General features: G+C 40.4%; 1 protein-coding gene across 1 annotated transcript in view; it reads right to left on the bottom strand.

Moving 5' to 3' along the window:
* Window positions 1-19,050, bottom strand: part of GPM6A (glycoprotein M6A) — a 126,604-nt gene extending 107,554 nt beyond the window's left edge. The window contains exon 1 of the mRNA XM_014949701.1: window positions 18,461-19,050. Coding sequence (XP_014805187.1) covers window positions 18,461-18,497 — 37 coding nt within the window. The 5' untranslated portion in view covers window positions 18,498-19,050. The remainder of the gene's footprint in view (window positions 1-18,460) is intronic.
* Window positions 19,051-19,665: the final 615 nt, after the last annotated feature.

Here is a 19,665-nt window from a genome sequence, read left to right as displayed (position 1 = left end):
GATTGGCTGCCGCGCACTCCCGCCTTCCCGCTGAGGTGAGGGGTCCCTGAGGCGGGAATCCCCTCCCCGCTTGCCGCCATGGGACCCCCGCCCCGGGATCACCTCAGCCGCCTCGCCGAGCCAAATATATATATAAGCACACAAATACTTGAAGGGAGGGTGTCAGGAGGATGGGGACAGACTTTTCTCAGTGGTGCCCAGGGACAGGGCAAGAGGAAATGGGCACCAACTTTAACACAGGAAGTTCCACCTAAACGTGAGGAGGAACTTCCTTCCTGTGAGGGTGGCAGAGCCCTGGAAGAGGCTGCCCAGAGAGGTGGTGGAGTCTCCTTCTCTGGAGACATTCAAACCCACCTGGACACATTCCTGTGGAACCTGCTCTGGGTGACCCTGCTCTGCAGGGGGTTGGACTGGGTGATCTCCAGAGGTCCCTTCCAGCCCCATAGCATTCTGTGATTCTAAGGGACCTTTCAGATCATCAACCATCAACTCAACACTACCAAAACCACTGCTGACCCGTGTCCCTCAGCACCACGTCTGCTCGGCTTTTAAATACTTCCAGGGATGGTGACTCCACCACTGCCTTGGGCAGCCTCTTCCAAGGGCTGACAACACTTTCCAGGAAGAAATTTTTCCTAATATCCATCCTAAACCTCCCCCAGTGCAACTTGAGGCCACTTTCCCTTTTCCTATTGCCTATTCCTTGGGAGAAGAGACCGATTCCCCCCGGCTACACCCTCCTTTCAGGGAGTTGTAGGGAGCGAGAAGGTCTCCCCTCAGCCTCCTTTTCTCCAAGCTGAACACCCCCAGCTCCCTCAAGCCAGTCCTCATTAGACTATAACAAAACCCAAGCCATTCAGGAGTTCTAGGGTGAGATTTGTTATTTTTTTCCTATCCATCATGCAAGGAAGCAAACTCTTATGGTCTAAGTAAAAATACTACCGAACAAAGGAAGTTCGGAGTTCTCTTAACACAGTGGTACAAGAAGTTCCAATCCCTTCACTGAAAGGCTCGGGGAGTCACTTCCCACGGACACTCTTGAGGACAAATGGCTTCTCAGAAACAACACCATAGATCTTCCCCCCATCCTCCTGAAATGCACCTTTAAAAAGCATTTTTTTGTTCTCTGAAGCATAAGGAGATAATAGGAGCTGTGTCAGGACTCACGTATCCAATGTGAAAACCATGTTTCCTCTGGGATGCAGTACATGGGTTGGTGCTTCAGTGGACTGAGTTCATAGCACCATCATTGATCTTCTCCAGCGAGCTTACCCCACTATTGCAATTCTTGACTGGATGTTGAAGATAAAGTTCCATCCACTTTTCCTCAAGCCCCATACCAGACAGACGAACTCCAGAGACCTTTACGCCTTACACTTCACCTGCTTGATTCAAAATAAATCCTTCTTTCTTATTTTTTTATATCTGGGGAAGTTTCTAACTGTTTGACATTGCTCTCAGTCATTCTAATCTTGGCATTTGTTGTCTGCAGCCAGGCCCCAAGGAGGGCAGAACTGCTCTTGGTTGTTATTCAGCACGTCCACGGCAAAGGCTGGGTCCACCATCTGCTTTGACCCTAAAACTAAAATACCAAAGCCCGAGGGCTACTCTTATTTACCACAGAAGAAGAAAAAACCCAACATTTCAAGTGATTTGGAAGCATGCAAACGAAAGCGAGGACAGGGCATATCCTGAAATCATCATCTGCACTGTCAGAGCCTCCTCATAACCTGTATCTTATTGCTAGAATATGTTACCTATGCAATTTTAAGAGTAACATTTTCTTTGAAGTAGTGAAGAGCCAGAAATTTGCCTTTGTAATGCAACTGCTGAGATATTTTTTTTATTAGCATGTGATTTCAGGAGCTGTTATTCAAGAGGAGGGCATATCCTGAAATCATCATCTGCACTGTCAGAGCCTCCTCATAACCTGTATCTTATTGCTAGAATATGTTACCTATGCAATTTTAAGAATGACATTTTCTTCGAAGTCATGAAGAGCCAGAAATTTGCTTTTGTAATGCAACTGCTGAGATATTTTTTTTATTAGCACGTGATTTCAGGACCTGTTATTCAAGAGGACTTCAAACTTGCGTGCCCCAGCAAAGGGAGGGCCGTGCAGAAGGCAGCCTGTTTCCCCAGTTCACCCAAGCGCACGTCTCGTTTGCAGGCAGCAGGGCTAAAGAAAGCTCCATAAACAACATTTAAACAAGAGAGCTTCAGTAGCAAAAATAAATGTTGCTATAACAGTGCAGAGCTCACTGCGGTGTACTCTTTCCACTAAGATAAATGGGATGGTGCTTATAGTCCTGGGCCGAGACTGGATTCACTGGGACATGGTGGGACCACATCCCACGCACCACTGGGGAAGATACACAGTCTCTCTTTGCATGGGCAGCACAACAAATATAGTCAAAAATAGAAAATATAGTTAAGAAATAGTCTTTTGACCTTCCTTCCACACTTCAGACTGAAATTTTCTTTGTATTTGGGTTATGTTCCACCACATGCTGTTAGTACAAAGTCCATGTTTTCCGCTGCCGAAGACAGAACAAACATTTTCATCATTTCATTAGCTGAAAATGTTGCAGTCACCTTCCTAAATAGCCATTCAGCTGAAGAAAATGAATTATTTTTTTTTTTAAAACAAGGAAGCAAACACAGGCCAATTTGTCACTGTTGGGTATCACTTCTCTAAAATGAGTAAAAAGAGATACTTATCTTTAGAGTAGGATCTTATCTGCCCTGAACTTTTCAGATCGCATGTCTATTATCACTGAGAAACCCATTTCTCCTGGAGGGGCTGAAGTTAACAGCTCCCTGAACTGTTCCTTCCCTTGGCAGCGCACGCAGACACCCACCATATGCACGTCCCCGCCTTCCGCCTTTGGAGTACGGCGCTGCTAAAAATCAAAGGTCTGGCACTCCCCGTTTTAACAACACAGATGCCGCGTGCATAACGATTGCAGCTCCTTTAGCTTTCCTCATTTAAATAAAATATTTGGTTAGAAACTAAAGCGGGACAGAGAAGATACTGCAATTACCCTGCATTCCATGTTTAATAGCATAGGACACTTAATGGCTGCAGTTAATTTATATATTTATTTACAAACAGTAAGTATGCCCTGGCATACTTTGTCTTTCTTTGGTATCTACAGCTGAGATGGGATTCCCGTTGTAGAAATGTAAAGATTATGACCTACTAAAGCAATAAATAACTCACAGAAAGAGTGGAAGACATGAAAGCTTGAGTATGTCCCACAGGGCTTTTCAGAGATGGGACACCAAGGCACAGTGAGTGACAGTGAGGGTTTTGAAGGACACGCACAATTTTGTAGCAGCTTCTGCAGGTCAAGTTGAGACATCTAAATGACACAGATAATCAGTTGCAGACCTTTCACATCTCGGTCTGGCATCTTAAATGATATCTTCACAATTTTCAGAAAACATCATCTTTAAAGCAGTAACTTATGAATTACTGGTTGAAAGAACTTACTTTTTAACCCAATATTATAAATTTTAATACCTTATTATTTCCTAACAATTTAATTCCTCAGAATTACCAAGACTGATGGAAATTATTGCTGTGACACATTTCCTTTTTTTAACTGTGGGCTTTTAATGACAGTTCATACATTGGACAAAGGTCCAGCTTTTTTACCTACTGAAGCTGCACTACTGAAACCTTGGGAAGGTCTGTGATGAGAATTACATTTTGGTGTTTTTACCCTCTTTGTTGAAAGGCAATTGCTGGCATTTCGTTTTGTTATTACAATAGAGCAGTTTTCACAAGCTGTTTGTCCAAGTGTTCTGCCTCACAGAACCAGGGGTATCGTGTATGTTCACTAGGAAATTTATTTCCTATCCCCTACAGGTTCTTGTTCACCCACATTAACATTTTTATGCCTCTTTTGCAAGAGTTTCATAACCCAGTTTCACAAAAAGAAAGCTATCATCTCGATGCTGCCTTCTCTAGGTGGTAAAACAGATTAAGATGAGCTGGGAGAGCTCACTAACCTGAATATCATCTTATGAATTCTGGCTGCGTATTCCACCTCTCACTTACACGCAGTGAGACAGTCTCCCAAGAATATATTGAATACAAATGATCCAAATTCATACTTTTATTGAACATTATCACTCCAGTTGCAAACATTCTGGCTATCTCCCCACCTCACATAGAACAAATAACACTGTTCAGGGAGGAATACAGCTGAATGAGCTTTCTCTTTTTTTCCCTCCTCAATATCCCTTCGAAAAAGTCTTGAAAACACTTATAACTGCGTGGTTTTAGAATTTTGTTTTCTCTCAAATCCAATTAGAAAGCTCCAAAATAGCACAGTATTGGTGCTAGCACCAACATCAGCTGCAATTAAAGCTGTAAGACAGAAATTGGGAGATACTGCCAGAGGTTAGTTCTATTCATAGATACTGCAAAGATTGTGTACTTAATAAAATAATAATTAAAATATAGAACATTTCTGGTCTTCTCTGTCTTGGTAAGATCTTACGTCTTTGAACTGCTCAAAATTAGACTCGTCATTTAGCTTTGATGGCAACAAATCACTCAGATGAACCAAATCCTCAGTGTACCAACTCTACCCAAAAAAGGCGGTCACTCTCAGGAAGACAAGTCGACCATAAACTAGGGAGAATGGAAATAAAGAGCAATTAAGCACATGAAATGATGCCCTGGGCTAGAAAAACCGAGCTGATGGACCTTGAACCAATGGTAGGAGTTCAGGTCCTACGAGGGTCCATCACTGGTGTTCTGGCCCCAGGATGCTTTCCTTCCCTAGCTTGGATTTCATTCATTTCCAAGCATGGAAACGAAGAATTTCCATGGAAACAGAAGAGTGGACCTGAGATAACAAGCCAAAAGACAGTATTTCACCAGCTGCTAGCAACAAAATAAACAAGGCCTATGCTCCTACCACCCTGATACTGAGGAACCCATAAAATTTCATTTAAAATTCTTTTTCCTTTATATTTGTCCTCCTACAAGAATAGCCTTGAAACAGCAGAAAACAGCGTCCTGAGTTATTCTATTTTTGCAGTACAAAAACCAGCTCTGGAACTGCAGACTGTTAAGAGGATTTCTTTAATAATATCATTATTAGTACTTTGAATATTCATACCTATTTTTGGCCTTCCCTGCACTGCTAATTAGCAAGACCCGCTGCATACATCTGCAGGGCAGTGAGATACACAGCGCTCTTTGCATCATTGCTGTCGAGGATGTAAAAAGACTTAATTGATACCGGCTCCAAACAGATGCTCCATAACCAGCTCCATGGGCTGCCTTCAAAAACTCCTAAGATGTCAGACACTAGAGCAGATATTTATCCTCTGCACGTACATAAAACCCCAATTCTGCCTCTAGTGAATACCTCCGATTTACAACGGCTTTGTTGGAACGTACAAGAAATATAGGGCTGGATAACAGAAATGGGGATATTTTATTAGCTACAGTCATAAAATTGTACTCCGACACGAGTATTTGTCAAGCATTATGTCATAGAGAAATCCAGTTTCGGTTTTAAAGCAAACGATCGCATGTTCTGAAACGAGAGCACCCTGAATTAGTCATTTCCATTAAAACTATGAAGTAGAATTGCCTAGCAACCAGGAAAATTAATTCAGAGATTAAAATAAACACCGTGGCGCTGACAGAGTAACAGCTATTCTCTCCCAGCAGCCACAGAGACACTTAGAAAAGAGGCCAGCGTTTCCTTAATTTTTCCTAACAAAGGAAAAACAAACAATTTCATAAAATGAATCATAGTGGACAAAGCATAAAACCAAACAGTCGAAGCGACTGCATAAAGCAAATGCAAATAATTGCTGTCTTTTTACATAACATCATTAAAATGAAAAATACAGAGTTTTCATATTCTGGCAATAATGCACAAATAGCTGCGGCGGTTTCTAATGTGCTTTCCCACTTACAAAGAGCAAATTTGTTTCCTCACATTCATTCTGTGCAATTATTCTATATTTTAGTACTTACTAGCTTAATTTATTACAGAATTTATGACCATGCCTACCGGAAAAAACTCTGCAGCATGATTACCTGCTGCTGCCCCTGTCAAATTATTCCCCGTCACGTTTCGGTAGGGAAGGTTCTGAATTATACAGTTTATCACACTCAGGTTGTTATGGAAAAAAAAAGGAAAAGGTAACAGGTTAAGAATAGTGAAGATGGCTGCGATAATTTAGTTTAATGACTGCGACTCTTATATTGCTCGTTACATCTGGGACATTGTGTAATTCATTGTCCCTGAAGGGCTACAAAACGCCGCGTAAAATCATCCCTTCAGAAATAAAACAAGCACATTCTGCAGCAACGCTGAAGTCTATCGCCTCGTCAGGATATGAGATTAGAGGGGTGATTACAGATCACAGTCCATCTTTCCAGCTTGAGGTGCAGAGTTTGCTCGCACTCAAAATAAAGGTGAGGAATTATGAGGGCGAAAACAACCAAAAGAGAAAAAAAAAAAAAATGAGATCCCAGAGGACATCACCAGATTTAGCCTGTGCAGCAGCTACATCAAACCTAGTTGAGGCTACATTAAAAGATAATAATAACAATAAATCAATATGAGAAAGAAATCAAGACAGACAAGTAGGAATAACTGTGTGTTAGAGGGTAATTCCCCAGGCGTGGAAATAACATTCTGTTAGGAGAGAATAGTAGTTTTCAGCCCTTTGGTTGTGCATACGATTCCCAAAGCACACCCAGAGCTGGCTACAGGTACTTTAAAGTCCAGAAACCTGCATAGAAGGGCACGAGGTGCCTGAACTGGGTTTTAGAAGTTAAGGGTGTCAGTAAATATGCAATAAAGTACATGTTTTCATCTTCTGGAAGGGGCTATGGCAGGTAGCAGTGGAAGGGTATCTGCTGGAAGCACAGCCAATGCAGGTGGCACAGGCATGGATAATAGATCCAAAAGAAGAAAATATCACCTGCAAAAGTCCCCCATGTACAAACTCAGCCATAAAGCTGATAAAAGACTCCAAAAATCCATAACTGTGTCTTAAATATTTAATGACTGTACCAGATGGGGAGGGGGCTGGGGAGAAAAATATCTTGTCTGAAGCATCAGCATAAACACAGCTGACCTAAAAGACCTACTCACCCCTAGGTTATAATTACTCCGGTGTTTTCACTAGTGAACAATGTCCATAAATCAGGAATAATTCAGAAAGATGACATCTTTGAGAAATGGTAGCCTCCATATGCTGTTGAACAGCTGAAATACATTTAATTATTTATTTTCTGGCCTTCGTGCCACATGTTGTGGGTGTGGTTGTAGTATGCATGTGTTATCTTCAACTCTTAGGACAGTCACAGTGATGAACACCCTTTTTGAGGGATTTTATCTGTATGATAAAGTGGTTTTAATGTACGGTAGAAGATACTCCTGCAAACTCTACACGTAGCTGACAATTGCATCTTTTTTCCCTTTAAGATTTTAAACAGCACAATTTATAGTGCAAAAAAATCTCACCTCTAGTTGTTTAGAAGAGGATGGCGAGAAGGATACCACCACTACCAGCAGGAACTTAATGAAATTAATCTCCCAGATAATCTTAGAAAGCAGACCATGACTGTGTTGCAGAGAAAAGGTAAAAAGAAGGTCACTGGTAGCCTGCCTTGGGGAAAGGTCCATCTGCACAGCAAATTCCATGATCAGCTTGGCTTCAGCACGGGAAGAGGACACACAAGCAAAGTGCTTCAATACCACCACAAGGTCCAGTATACCTTGCCCAGGAGTGAAGCCAAATTCTAGAAATTAAAAGGAAAAACTCAAAAAAAAAAAAAACCACCAAACCTTAAAAATGAAAACAGCCAAGAAGAAAAGAATAATAATTTCTTGGAACCTGCAGACAGCCCCAGGAGACCTCAAAGCATATCGATGTCCTGTAACTCCGTGCAAAACAAACAGAAAATAAACCTCAGCTGATCCAAAAACTCCATCCAACCTTCCTTCCACCCTCTTCTCAGACCCTATTAAATTGCATCATTGTATCCTCTCCCAGGTTTCCTGCCAAAAACCTGATGGCTACATGCAAATTACTCCATGGCATCGTTAGGTCTTAATGTTAAAGACTCTGCATGTGCTTCCTTTTCACTTACCTGAGTAATTGGTGTAGAACCAATGGGGTTACTCGCAGTGAATGGGATCAGATATGTACACATTGGCAGGATCAGAACCTTGATTTCCCAAATTTTGACATTTCTTATGTGTTATCTTATACTAAAATCAAGGGCAATATATGCATTTACAAGCAAACCCTACCCTGAATGAAAGTGGTCCCTAAGACTCTAGTAGGACTATGAATTTTCCAGCAAAAGGGAAGTATTATGTAGCAAATAGAGTCAAGAATAAATAGAAGAAAAGTTTTATGGCTCAAAGTAGTAGATCTTAAGCTAATTATGAACACTTGGAAAAGAATTTAACATTTCATTTCAATCTGGTTCTAGTTAAGTAACATGGCAATGAAATGATTTTGAATAGGGTGAGAAGCACAAAGAGGACCTGCAGGTGTTTATAAGGAGCTGCAACCTCCTACTAAGAGAAAAGGCAGGGGAACAGCATGGTTACACTTATTTATAACATTAAAAATCGGCCAGAAGTAGTGGCCAACCACTCGGTAAGGAACTAGAAGGCTGAGAAAGTCCCTGAAGACAATTGTACTGCTATATTGAAGCATCACAACAAGCAGGAAAAGCATTTTCTGTGTCTAACAGACTATTTCATGAGACAATAAATCACTGTGTGTCATTCAGCAAGAAATGCAAGTTCCTTCCCCATGCAGGAGGGGTTTATCAACAAGTCCTGACCAATGGCAAACCACGGTCAGTGGGAAGCATTTCACTCTAAAGCTACTCAGTTTAAAAATCAATAATCCAGCATTCAGTGCCAGAATTGAATACCTTTATGAACACCACAGTGGCCAGCAATCAATGGTCCCTCTCTCAAGGCAATTGCAGCCATTTACTTTCATCCTCAGTTATGCACATTGAGGAGCTATTTACAGTGACTTACCAACATACTACCCCCACAAGCTCAAGTACATGCTCTTTATTGGTGTATAACCTTTATGAAAAACACTACCCTTTAAAAATTTATAGGTTTTTTTGTGCCATATGCGGAATTCAAAATGTTATTGATTTTACTTTTATCACTATCAATAAAAATACACATCTGTTCATAGATATGTGCTCAATTACAGTTTTTCCACAATGGACCAACAGCCAGAGAGGTGGAATTTGGGCTTACTGTGCCCAGTAGCAGCTACCACATCCCCTTTCTTCTACTGCAGCTACTGACCTCTTTGGTATTATACTTGGGTAGGGCACAGAAGTATTTTTCTGCTCCTTCTGCTCAGTTTTTCCCCGCCTCCCCCGTTGAAAAGGGAGCATGTCAAACAGAAGCATCCCAGAGACCAGCTCCAGCCTCCAAGTTGCACCATGAGCACAGTAAATAAGTTATGCAGAAAAATGTAGTTGGAAATATAATCTTCATCACAGAGGTCACAGAGCAGGCCAGTAAGGAGCACAAAGTTGCTGAATATACATATACTATGACACTCACAAACCACAAGAACACATATAAATTGAGGAGAGAGGACTCTACCAGTAGGAGATGTACAAACGTCTTTGACAACAGGCCTAGAATGCCATGAAATTCAAGGTGTTCCATAAATTCCCACATCATATTCTCAGGCCACTTGGGCTTTATGGCTCAAAACGTATGACCAAAAGCCCTAGGAGATGACTGGGTAAAACTTAAAATATGAGAGGCTTACTAATCTCTGCAATGGACTTCTATAAGCCAACAAAGAGACTGTCTATAAGTCATAATATTAGGCCACCACGATATCTACAGTCCTGGGCATTTTTAATTTTTTTTTCCAGAAGATATCAGAAAGAAGATCACCCACAGAATCTACCACAGAATGAACTTCTGCATGTTAAGCTTTTTAAGTATTAAGAAGTCCCAAGGCATTCAAAGTACTGTTAGTAACTTGCACTCTATCACAGCAGAAGATCATCAGAAGGTGGAGGGTTGTTTGAAGTGAGATGCACGCTAAAAGGGTAAAAGAAATGGGGAGGAACCATTTTGGCAGATGGAAGTAGGAGATGACAGGATGTAAGTATTGGCTTTCTTCTGGAGAGGAGAGGACCAGATTCTGTGCCACTGAGATGAGTACCTGGCTTGGATAGGTTTCCTCAGCTACCCTACTGAGTTACTAATCAAAACCATGACACCAGAAGCTCAGGATCTACTCCTGTATAAAAATATGCAAGCGGAAGTCCTTCCCTGTGGCCAAAGAGGTCCTCATTTGAGACCTGCAAAGAGACACCCCAAGCTCTTCCCATGGGCTGTTTCCTACAGAATTTTGAATAAATTTTTAATTACCTGAAGAAAGCCAAGCAGATTGACCAGTAGGAAGGGATGCCACTACACTGGGGCCTCCCACACTGGCTCCATCACCCTCCCAGGCAAGGGCATGTCCTTCACCAGAGAAACTGGGCCAACAGCTCAACTGCCATCACTCTTTTCCAGGAACGTGACCTGATACACTCATTTTCCAATCAGTCTTCCCTGTCTCACCAGAGAAACTGGGCCAACAGCTCAACTACCATTACTCTTGTCCAGGAACATGATCTGACACACTCCTTTTCCAATCAAGAGAGTCTTTCCTGTTTCTCATGGCTTTCAGATAAACCAGACTTGCTCTCCTCTCCTTCCCTCCCCTGTGCAGAACTTCAAAATAGGTAAAAACTGCCCACAGTTACAATATGACCGTAGTAATATTACAGTACTACCAGTAGAGCCATGAACTTTTACTTGAGGGAAGAAAAAAGTGTTTAAGTTACACATTCACTATTTTAAAAAGCTAATCTGAATTTATGCTTTGAATAATTTCTTATGTAAAACTTCCCAAATGTTTTATTTGCCAACATTAATCTGCAAATATTAATCTAGTACTTCTCTGTTCAGATTACTTATGTTTTGGCTGGGGTTCTTTGAGTTTAAAATTATTGAACTGTACCATTATATCAACACCATAGAGATTTTTTTCCTGAGACACTAAAACATAAAGATTTGGAAGCCATTAAAAAACACTCTACCTTAGAACACACATTTTATTTACAAAGAAACTCCTTAAATTTCCATCAGGGCTCTCTAAAGATTTTGTCTGGAAGACCAAACGTTAGAGTTAAAAGAACAGACGATACTAATACTGTTCCCCTCTATTTCCATATCAATTTCAAACTTCTGAATCCCTCTAAATCTCTTCCAAGTTATATTTTTTATTCCTTTCTTCTCTTCATTCTATTGTCTCTCTTTAACCTCATCAGCACAATCATCTGTACTTTCCCCCCCATGGTACCTGAATGCAAAGCAATGCTTACTCACTTACTGTGATTACCAGCTTAATTACTTCACTATGCTACTATATTCTTCCTTCAAATTCCTCCTTAATGTCCAATTTCACCTATAGGAAATCATCTTGCTGCAGATTGAGAGTAGGATGTGACCAGCTACGGCTTAATTAATAAACATGCAGCACTTGACATCCTACATTACATGTTCCCAGAAGAAATTAAAAAAAATTGTAGAATTTCATTTCCATGCCTACCAGAATTGCAGCAAATGCACTGCTCCCCTCACAACACTATTAAAAGACATATTTTTGTTAAAATTGATAGTACATTTATTGTGATATTTATTTGTTGCACAACTGCATTGTTCTCACTACCGAAAGAAAAAAGCAAGCAGCAACTCTCGCTCTGTGAACCAAATAAAAATCCTTCAGAAAGTGTCCATGTGCAAATATAATAGGGTGTTAGAAATGTAAAGAGAAGAGTAATCCTTGCACTTAGTAGTAGTTGGTGATATTTTAGCAACTGTTACTTGGAACAACATTGTCCCAGATGGCTGCGGTAGGAATTTTGGGAGGACTACTGAAGTCCTACATGATGACTAGTAAGAAGTAGGTTAAAATAGTAGGGGGGGAGGAAGAATATTTAACTTTCTTGTATTGTAGTATAAGAAGTGGCAAGGACAAGTAACAGAATACTTCAGCCTTTTTTTTTTTTTGTCCCAGATAAGATATCAGCAGAATTCTGCATTTCAGTTCCATGGGTTGGCTGAAAATTCTTCTGAAATGGAATCATCAACCAAAATATTAACTGACAGAGTCTTCAATCTAAGATCAATATTCACCTTCGCCTTTTTTACATTCTGATTTTCAATGGCCATCAGGTGCTTTAGGGTTTTTATAAAATCCTCCACAGTGTCTACAATCTGAAGCAGAACAGCCCAAAAATGTGTAATTTTGTTTTCCCCTATTTTCTACTTAATCCTCCATATAAAACTATTAGGAGGAAAGAGCATGTTCTCACCTGTTTATAGAGGCACAATTAACAGTTCCAAACTCTATTGTGTCAAGAAAGGAAACATTATGTGAGGCAACTCTATTGTGTCAAGAAAGGAAACATTATCTGCATTATCAGCAGCATTCCATCCACTCTTCCATCTGGAATTCTAGTGCAATTCAAACAGGTTAAAAATCAAACTGCCAGAGTTGTTTATGGAATGTTATCAGAAATGAATGCGTAGTCACAATATCAAATGTATAATTTTCAGATATTAGATGTATCAATCCCTCAATCCTTCTCCATAAGGAGCCTAAGCCCTAAACTGAATCAAATTTATTATTGCTATACCTGCAGTGCTGTTTTGTCATCACTAAAGCCTTATTTTTTCAGAGTATTAAAACCCAAAATACCCTTTTCCCCCCAAAGTGAGCCTTGACTTTCACCAACTGTAGAAGAAGCTTTTTATGAATTTATATTGCTGGTTTGATACAGTATTTTTTCAAGAATTTGAATAAATTAATAATTTTCCATACATTCAATGCTTTTTTCTAAGCATTTACATCTCTTTCTTCGCAAATATCTTATTTCTAAAATAGCTTATTTATGAAATTGACATACAAGTGTCAAAATTACCATGAAGACTTAAATTCTCACCCATTGAATTGAGGATTCCATCTGCCTCAGGGCAGTTGGAACACTTTTTGCCCTGGAAGAATATATATAAAAGTATAATTAGGTGCTATTAATGCTGGATTTTCATGCCTATGACTAGTATGACGTTAAGCCTGTAAGAAATACAAAGTTTTCTACTGTTAACAGAGACGTTTCACTGTTAAAGATTAAATAAGCAAGCAAGACTAAATTTATTTATAACGTTATCTGTGAATGAAAGCCTAATGTATTGAATAATAACATATATTCAAATCCCAGCTCTGGAACTCACTGTGAGGATGTTACGGTGGTCTGTAGTCACTGCAGAAAGGGGAATAACTTAAAATATTAGAACAATTAACTGCAGATTAACTCATTGATTAACTACTGGGAGTATTAAGCAGGAAATATAGTGAGATCTTTGCCAGATACTAAAATTTACCTCCGTATTTAACATTGATTGAGAAGGAAAATTATTTATTCTGTTGGTGGCTTTGTGATTGCCAAGTGAGGTTTTTATCTGACACTTGCCACACACACACACAGACTTTTAAGAACAGGCAGCAATAAATATGAGGAAAGTTAAGACCATTCTACACTGAAGGAACTTGTAAACATCCAATTTGAGCACAAGCTGGGGAACTACGAGTGGAAGTGAAAATATATTCCCAAAGGAAACAGAGATTGACCTCTGCCCATTGTGTTTGCTTTCAGAATCAAGCAGTGCAAACCCAGGTTTTGTCTGAAAAATACCAGCCAGCAAATGTCGTCTCCTGCCTACTTCTAAGGCCAAATATAAAACCTGCTTGCAAATTACTCCCAAAAGTGACTGCACTTCAAAAGGCCTGTGAGACTAACAACCTAAAAACGTAACAACATCACCAGGATCTAACTGAAGAGAGAAGCACGGCTCACACTTACTGTGGCATTAAGTAACAGGAAATAACTCCTTGGATTTATTTACAAGAATAGGCACCCAACGAAATCACAAGTGCAAAAATATTGAGATTTACTCATTTTTATTTTAACTGACTTTCTAACCACAGTCAAATGAGAACCTGAGAGGGAAATTAATAAATTTAGAGGACTAACTTGCAGAGGATGCCAGCAAGGTTCTGACTATTTGGCTGCTGGTTTATTTATTAATATGAAATAAAAATCACCATTTTCACCTAGTGCAGATTATCCTACTAACCCAGGGTCTGCCAGTTGCCAAAAAGGACTGGAGGAGGAGGCAGCAATTGAGCCTCTCCTGGCTGTGAGTTCATCCTACTGACAGCACCCTGCTTTCCTTAGGACTTCCTTCTGAAACTCTGATCAAAGCTCTCATTTGCTGTGGAACAAATGTAAATGGTTTGATGATAGGCTGCAGATCCTCTTAAATCTCTAATGCAGACCAAATTATTTTAAAAAAAAATAAAATCAAGAATGCAGAACAAATTATTTAAAAAAAAATATCACTGATGCAGACCTCATTACTTATTTTCTAGTATTCAACCATATTTCATCACAATAATATTACATTTTATTTTCTTTACCAGGGGGACCTTATCTAGGTTTGTTAGATAAACTACAGCCAAGAGAGCTTCAGGAAAATTAGCTCTTCCTCAACGGTTGCTGCTGTACAAACACAGATGTTCCATCCCTTCCCAAGAGTTTATTTCATAAAGGAATTCAAACTAGAAAAGGAAGATATGGATGAACCATAAAAAAAAAAAAAAGCACATTTATCTTCAGTTTTCACAATTTTAAGTGTGCTTTGTGCTTTGCTGGAGGGAAGATGAGCTCTGCAGGAAAGGGATGGGTGTTTATTTTCCAGCCAGCAGAGCCAAGAGTTTGACGTCATCGTCTTTCAATCGCCGGCACTTGAGACCTACTCCTGACACATGCAAATTTATGCGTGAGGCTTTCAAAATTAGCATGCATCCCTAAAGACAATCGGCGAAACTTCAGCTTCCAAGCGGAGCTGATGGGTTTTGAAAAATAAACCAGTCAAATAAATCACGGGCTTTAGTTATGCTGGGTTTCCCAGGCAGCACGTTGGCCATCAGAGCTCTCGGTGTGTCACAGTTGGAGGCATGGACAATGTCAGGATGATGGGAATTGTGAATAAACTGATATTCCTGAGATGTTATGACGTTTTCCCTTAGAATATATTGTAGTGTTCCCATGTAGCTGACATTTCAGCCAGACTTTCTACGCATTTTCAGTTCTAGGCACAGCTACAGCTCAAGGTGCTGCAAACTCCTCTGAAACCTCCTCCCGAGTAAAGGATCAAGGAAAAAAGGGGGAACAAACAAGTCTTCTAATTTGCTTTGAAACCAAAAATGAGTGGATATAAATTATTGCTGGTGCCAATTTTTGCAGCTTGACATATGAAAACTGCTGGACAACAGCATTATCTCAGTTTCCCATATTAAGGGGAGTGATGCCAAGAAGAAACCCCACTCTCCGAGGCCAATAGAAAGAAAACAGCGGGGGAAGAAGGGAGAGGGGGAGGACAGGGGGAGGACGACACACGTCCAGTTGTGTTTTTCAGTCATTGCTTTGAACTAGAGTTTCTCACAATTCATTATTTTCAGAAAACAGACGTAATGCATTTCCCTGTTGACAATTTTCCGAGCTGCAGCCATAAAGAAATCCCAAGTGCTAAACCCCACGGAGACGGTATCAGGCAGAAGGTCGTTATTTGGACCCACAAATTCTGTTGGCAGTTCATGTCTTATTGCATGAAACTCTTTAAAATAAGAAAAGTTCCGAATCAGAAAGCCCCTAATTAGAGCTCTCTCTGGCATATTTATGAAATGCAGAGAGAGAAAGCTCCTCCTGTCCATCATGGCTGCAAAGGAAGACGTAATGCTGTTCTGTGGGAGGTTGGGAGCATCTGCTGGGGAGGGCTCAGGAGCTGATGAGAGGTGACAATTTACACTCCCATTGATTTTGCAGAAAGCCAGGGCGGGGGGGAGTGGGGAGGGAAGAAAAGGTTTCACTCAAGATGGATAGCAGGAGGACCAAAATTAGAATATATGAATTATAATTAAAGTTGCTGGGACACTACAGTTAGAAAAAAACAGTGCAGATGACCTGGAACTATACTATGGGTGTCAATAGTAATAGATATATAGATATATATATATAGATATCTATATATCTATAGATATATAGATAAGCAATAGATATATTGACACTATGGGTGTCAATAGTAATAGATAATATAGATAATAGATAGATCATGCTAAATGAAAGCAAAAAAAACCCCAGGAACTATGAAAGAGAAGTATGAAGTCATACTAGTAACAGTCAATATTCCTCAAACCTTAAGGAGATCCATGATTTCATAATCATCCCTATACTTCACTATCATTCCAACCACCAAAAAAATTCAAAAATGAATTATTTTTTTTTCATTTTCCTCCCGAATTGCACATGTTCTTCAAACTCCAGACACGTTTGAGAAGTTGACGTAATCCAAAGTGGGAAGAGGGCAGTTGACAGACCAGCTGCGCAGGGCCGGTCGCAGCAAGGGAGCAGCAGCCCCTTCCACACCGAGAAGGTAAAAATACGTGTAATTTGTGAGCTTTTCACATCCTCCTGCCCCTGTCTGCGCTGACAGCTGGGGAGCACTGAGGGGAAAAAAAGGCTGAACACATGGCATTGTCCACGGGGGTGGGGGAGAAGAGCAGTAGCTGTTGTAATCACACTGTGAATCACCCCGTTTGGAGTGGCTATTGGTCACTCAGCTGCGTGTCATACCCACAATGAGGACCTGGTTTATCAGTAATAACATCTTCTTTTAATATACAAAATAATACTTTTTTCTCTGATTCTTCTTCCTCTCCAATAAGAAATTAGGGATTTTCTTTCTGACACTGTTGTCTCCAGGCAATAGCATTCAGTAACAATGAAGGATTTTGCTTCAGTGGCCAAACAGTTCAATCCACTTAAGTGGGGGGAAAAAAAACACCCAAACAAATGCATTTCAGAGTTTATAAAAAGCCCATCTTAAATTCCTAAATGTAAAGTACAATAAATAACCTGAACCATAAAATAAAAGTATTGATTTTACCTTCAGCTAAAAAACCCAACCCTGAACTGCCTGGTACTTTCCCATTATTTCTGCCATTTGCAAATAAAAAAATTTAGCTAAGGAAAGTGCTGAAATTACTGATCTGTTATCTGTTTCTGTATAGACATAAGTACGTGCACACACAGAGGGGGGCACATAAATCCTCCTTTCCTCTTCTCATGACTCTCTCCCCTGCATCTACAGCAAGGGGAGCCCATAAACAATTCCTGCCTAAATGGGTCACTTCTAATGAGGAAGGGTGACATTTACATGGAGAAAAGCAGATTGAGCAGGGAGCGGAACAACAGAATATGGCATCAAGCAGAAAAATATGCCTTGGCAGGCAGTTTGTAGCAAACCATTCGGCAAGTTCCTAAATCCTCTGCAAAGATGGAAGCAAATTCAAAAAAGAAATGCAAAATGAAAAGTATAGGTGGTTTAACCTGGTAAATATTCACTAGGATTATCCTTTGTGCTTGCAGTAAAATGGAAAAACCTTGGTTCCCTTCACCACTGTGATGTCGCTTGTACCCTTGGTTCCCTTCACCACTGTGATGTCGCTCGTACATAATAACACTTCAGATTAAAAGCACCATATTTCTCAGAGATTCTCTAATTAATTAACAGCCAGCAATAACGTTAAATTGCACCTTCAAGTGCCAGCACATCCCAGCACCCCCAGTTGTTTTCCACCTGAACAGCAGCAGAGAATCGCTCTCCCTGTGCTCGAGTGATTTCAGCTTCAACCTGCGTTTCAGCAAAAGGCACAAAAAAAAAAAATCTGTGCCGTGCAAAGAACAGAAGCCCCTCTGCTTCAACACATTGCAAAAACACCACTTGGGGGGGAAAAAAAAGGCAGAGGGAAATTCCCACCCTGCTTAAATATATACCAAATATCCCCCGTGTCTTTGTTCAGACTCATTGAAGGTGTAATACTGATTGCATTGTTAAATAGCCCACTGAATATCGTGCGAGCAGCTCTCTCCTGGCTCCCACCAGCCTCCCCTGACCCAGCTCGACAAGCATGAAAACACCAAAGAAATGAAGGTTAAACAAAGCCCGGGGTGGGAAACAGGCTGCATTACATTTAAAATGTCAATTGAAAATGTAAAATTTGCCGTTTGGATCTTTTTAATGCTAAATATCAGCTGACGGTCGCCGTATTAATGGTAGGTGCTGCTGCAGAGAGACAAATGGAGTAAATGGCATGAAAAAAACCCTACAAATCTTTCCCCATCTGCCACATAAAGCTGGTCACGGACCTTACAGCGTGTCGTTAAGGCAAATAAGGAACAGCAAAATAATCAGCTCCTTGCAAAGAGAAAGCGATTTGATCACTGTACCTTTCTGTGTTTGTCCCTCTTCCATATTCTCTTCCATGGCTACCTTTCTTCACTAGAAACAGCTACAGAGAATTAATCAAAAGCTTCAGGCAGATGTAGGAAAAAAAAAAAAGTGTGGATTTTTTTTTTTCTTTCTTTATTATTATTTTTTTTTTCCCTGGGAAGCTCCAAGAGCAGAGGCTTAGGCAAGTCCTCCCAGCTTAGCCAAGGCTCCCTTCGCTCTCCTCGTTTGCTTGGAGACGGGCTGTCAAGTGTAATTTCATTCAAATTACTCTTCCGTGAAGATTATCAATTTTTCTTCTCCGAGCTGCCCATTGTGCCCCACTGTAAGCAGGTATTCAAAAAAACCAAGAGCCGGGGAATTTTTTTGGGGGGAGAGGGGGGGAAATTTGGTCTGAGCCCTTCTGGCAACGGCAGCGCTTCATAAGCCTCGCTTTGCATATATAAAAAAAAAAAAGGAAAAGAAAAAAAATGGAGAAAAGAAATTGAGGGTTGTATTGAAATCCGTGTTTTAAATGGGAAAGGGGCTGAGCTGAAAGCGGATGGAGGGGTGTCCTCCTAACGGGAAGCAGCCCACCAGCCCAGAATTCCCCCTTTTTCCTCCCAAAGTGGGAAAGCCCAGATGCCTGTGGGTTCTTTATGCTGAATTATTTGTCTCCCCCCACCCCTCCTTCCCCCTCCCTCCTGGAGCAGCACATTTAAGAATAATATGACTCTTCACTCCCCTCCTCATAGATCTGTATCACCTGGAGGTGACAACAAATACACATTATCCTTCTAATATTCGGGAAAACATCTTCAGAACAGTCCCATTTTGTGTGTTTGTACACACAAACAAGCACAATTTAATACACGACATCGTTAATACATGACATTAATTGCTGCAAATTATACACGCCGTACATGTCATCTGTCAGTGTCACAGCAAACAGAAATTTGGGGGCAGTTCAGAGATTTAAAACACTATTTGCATCAATTCTTTTTTCCTGATTCCTCATATCCAAAAGCAGCCAAACACTTCCAATCCCTATTAAAAAAAAAGGACTTTCTTAAAATGGTGAAGCACCAAAAGGTGGGTACGTACATGAGGGGGCAGGCACTGTTGAGAATTTACATATATTGATAGAATTTACACACACTGGTATGAATTTACCCAGGAAAAGCACAGGTTAAATACACTCTGAGGGCACCTACTCATTTGGGGA

This window comes from Calidris pugnax, unplaced genomic scaffold (genome assembly GCF_001431845.1).
Source record: "Calidris pugnax isolate Ruff unplaced genomic scaffold, ASM143184v1 scaffold195, whole genome shotgun sequence".
In the NCBI taxonomy this organism is placed as follows: Eukaryota; Metazoa; Chordata; class Aves; order Charadriiformes; family Scolopacidae; genus Calidris; species Calidris pugnax.
Note: the sequence above shows the minus strand (reverse complement) of the source record. Positions and strands in the feature narration are given on the sequence as shown.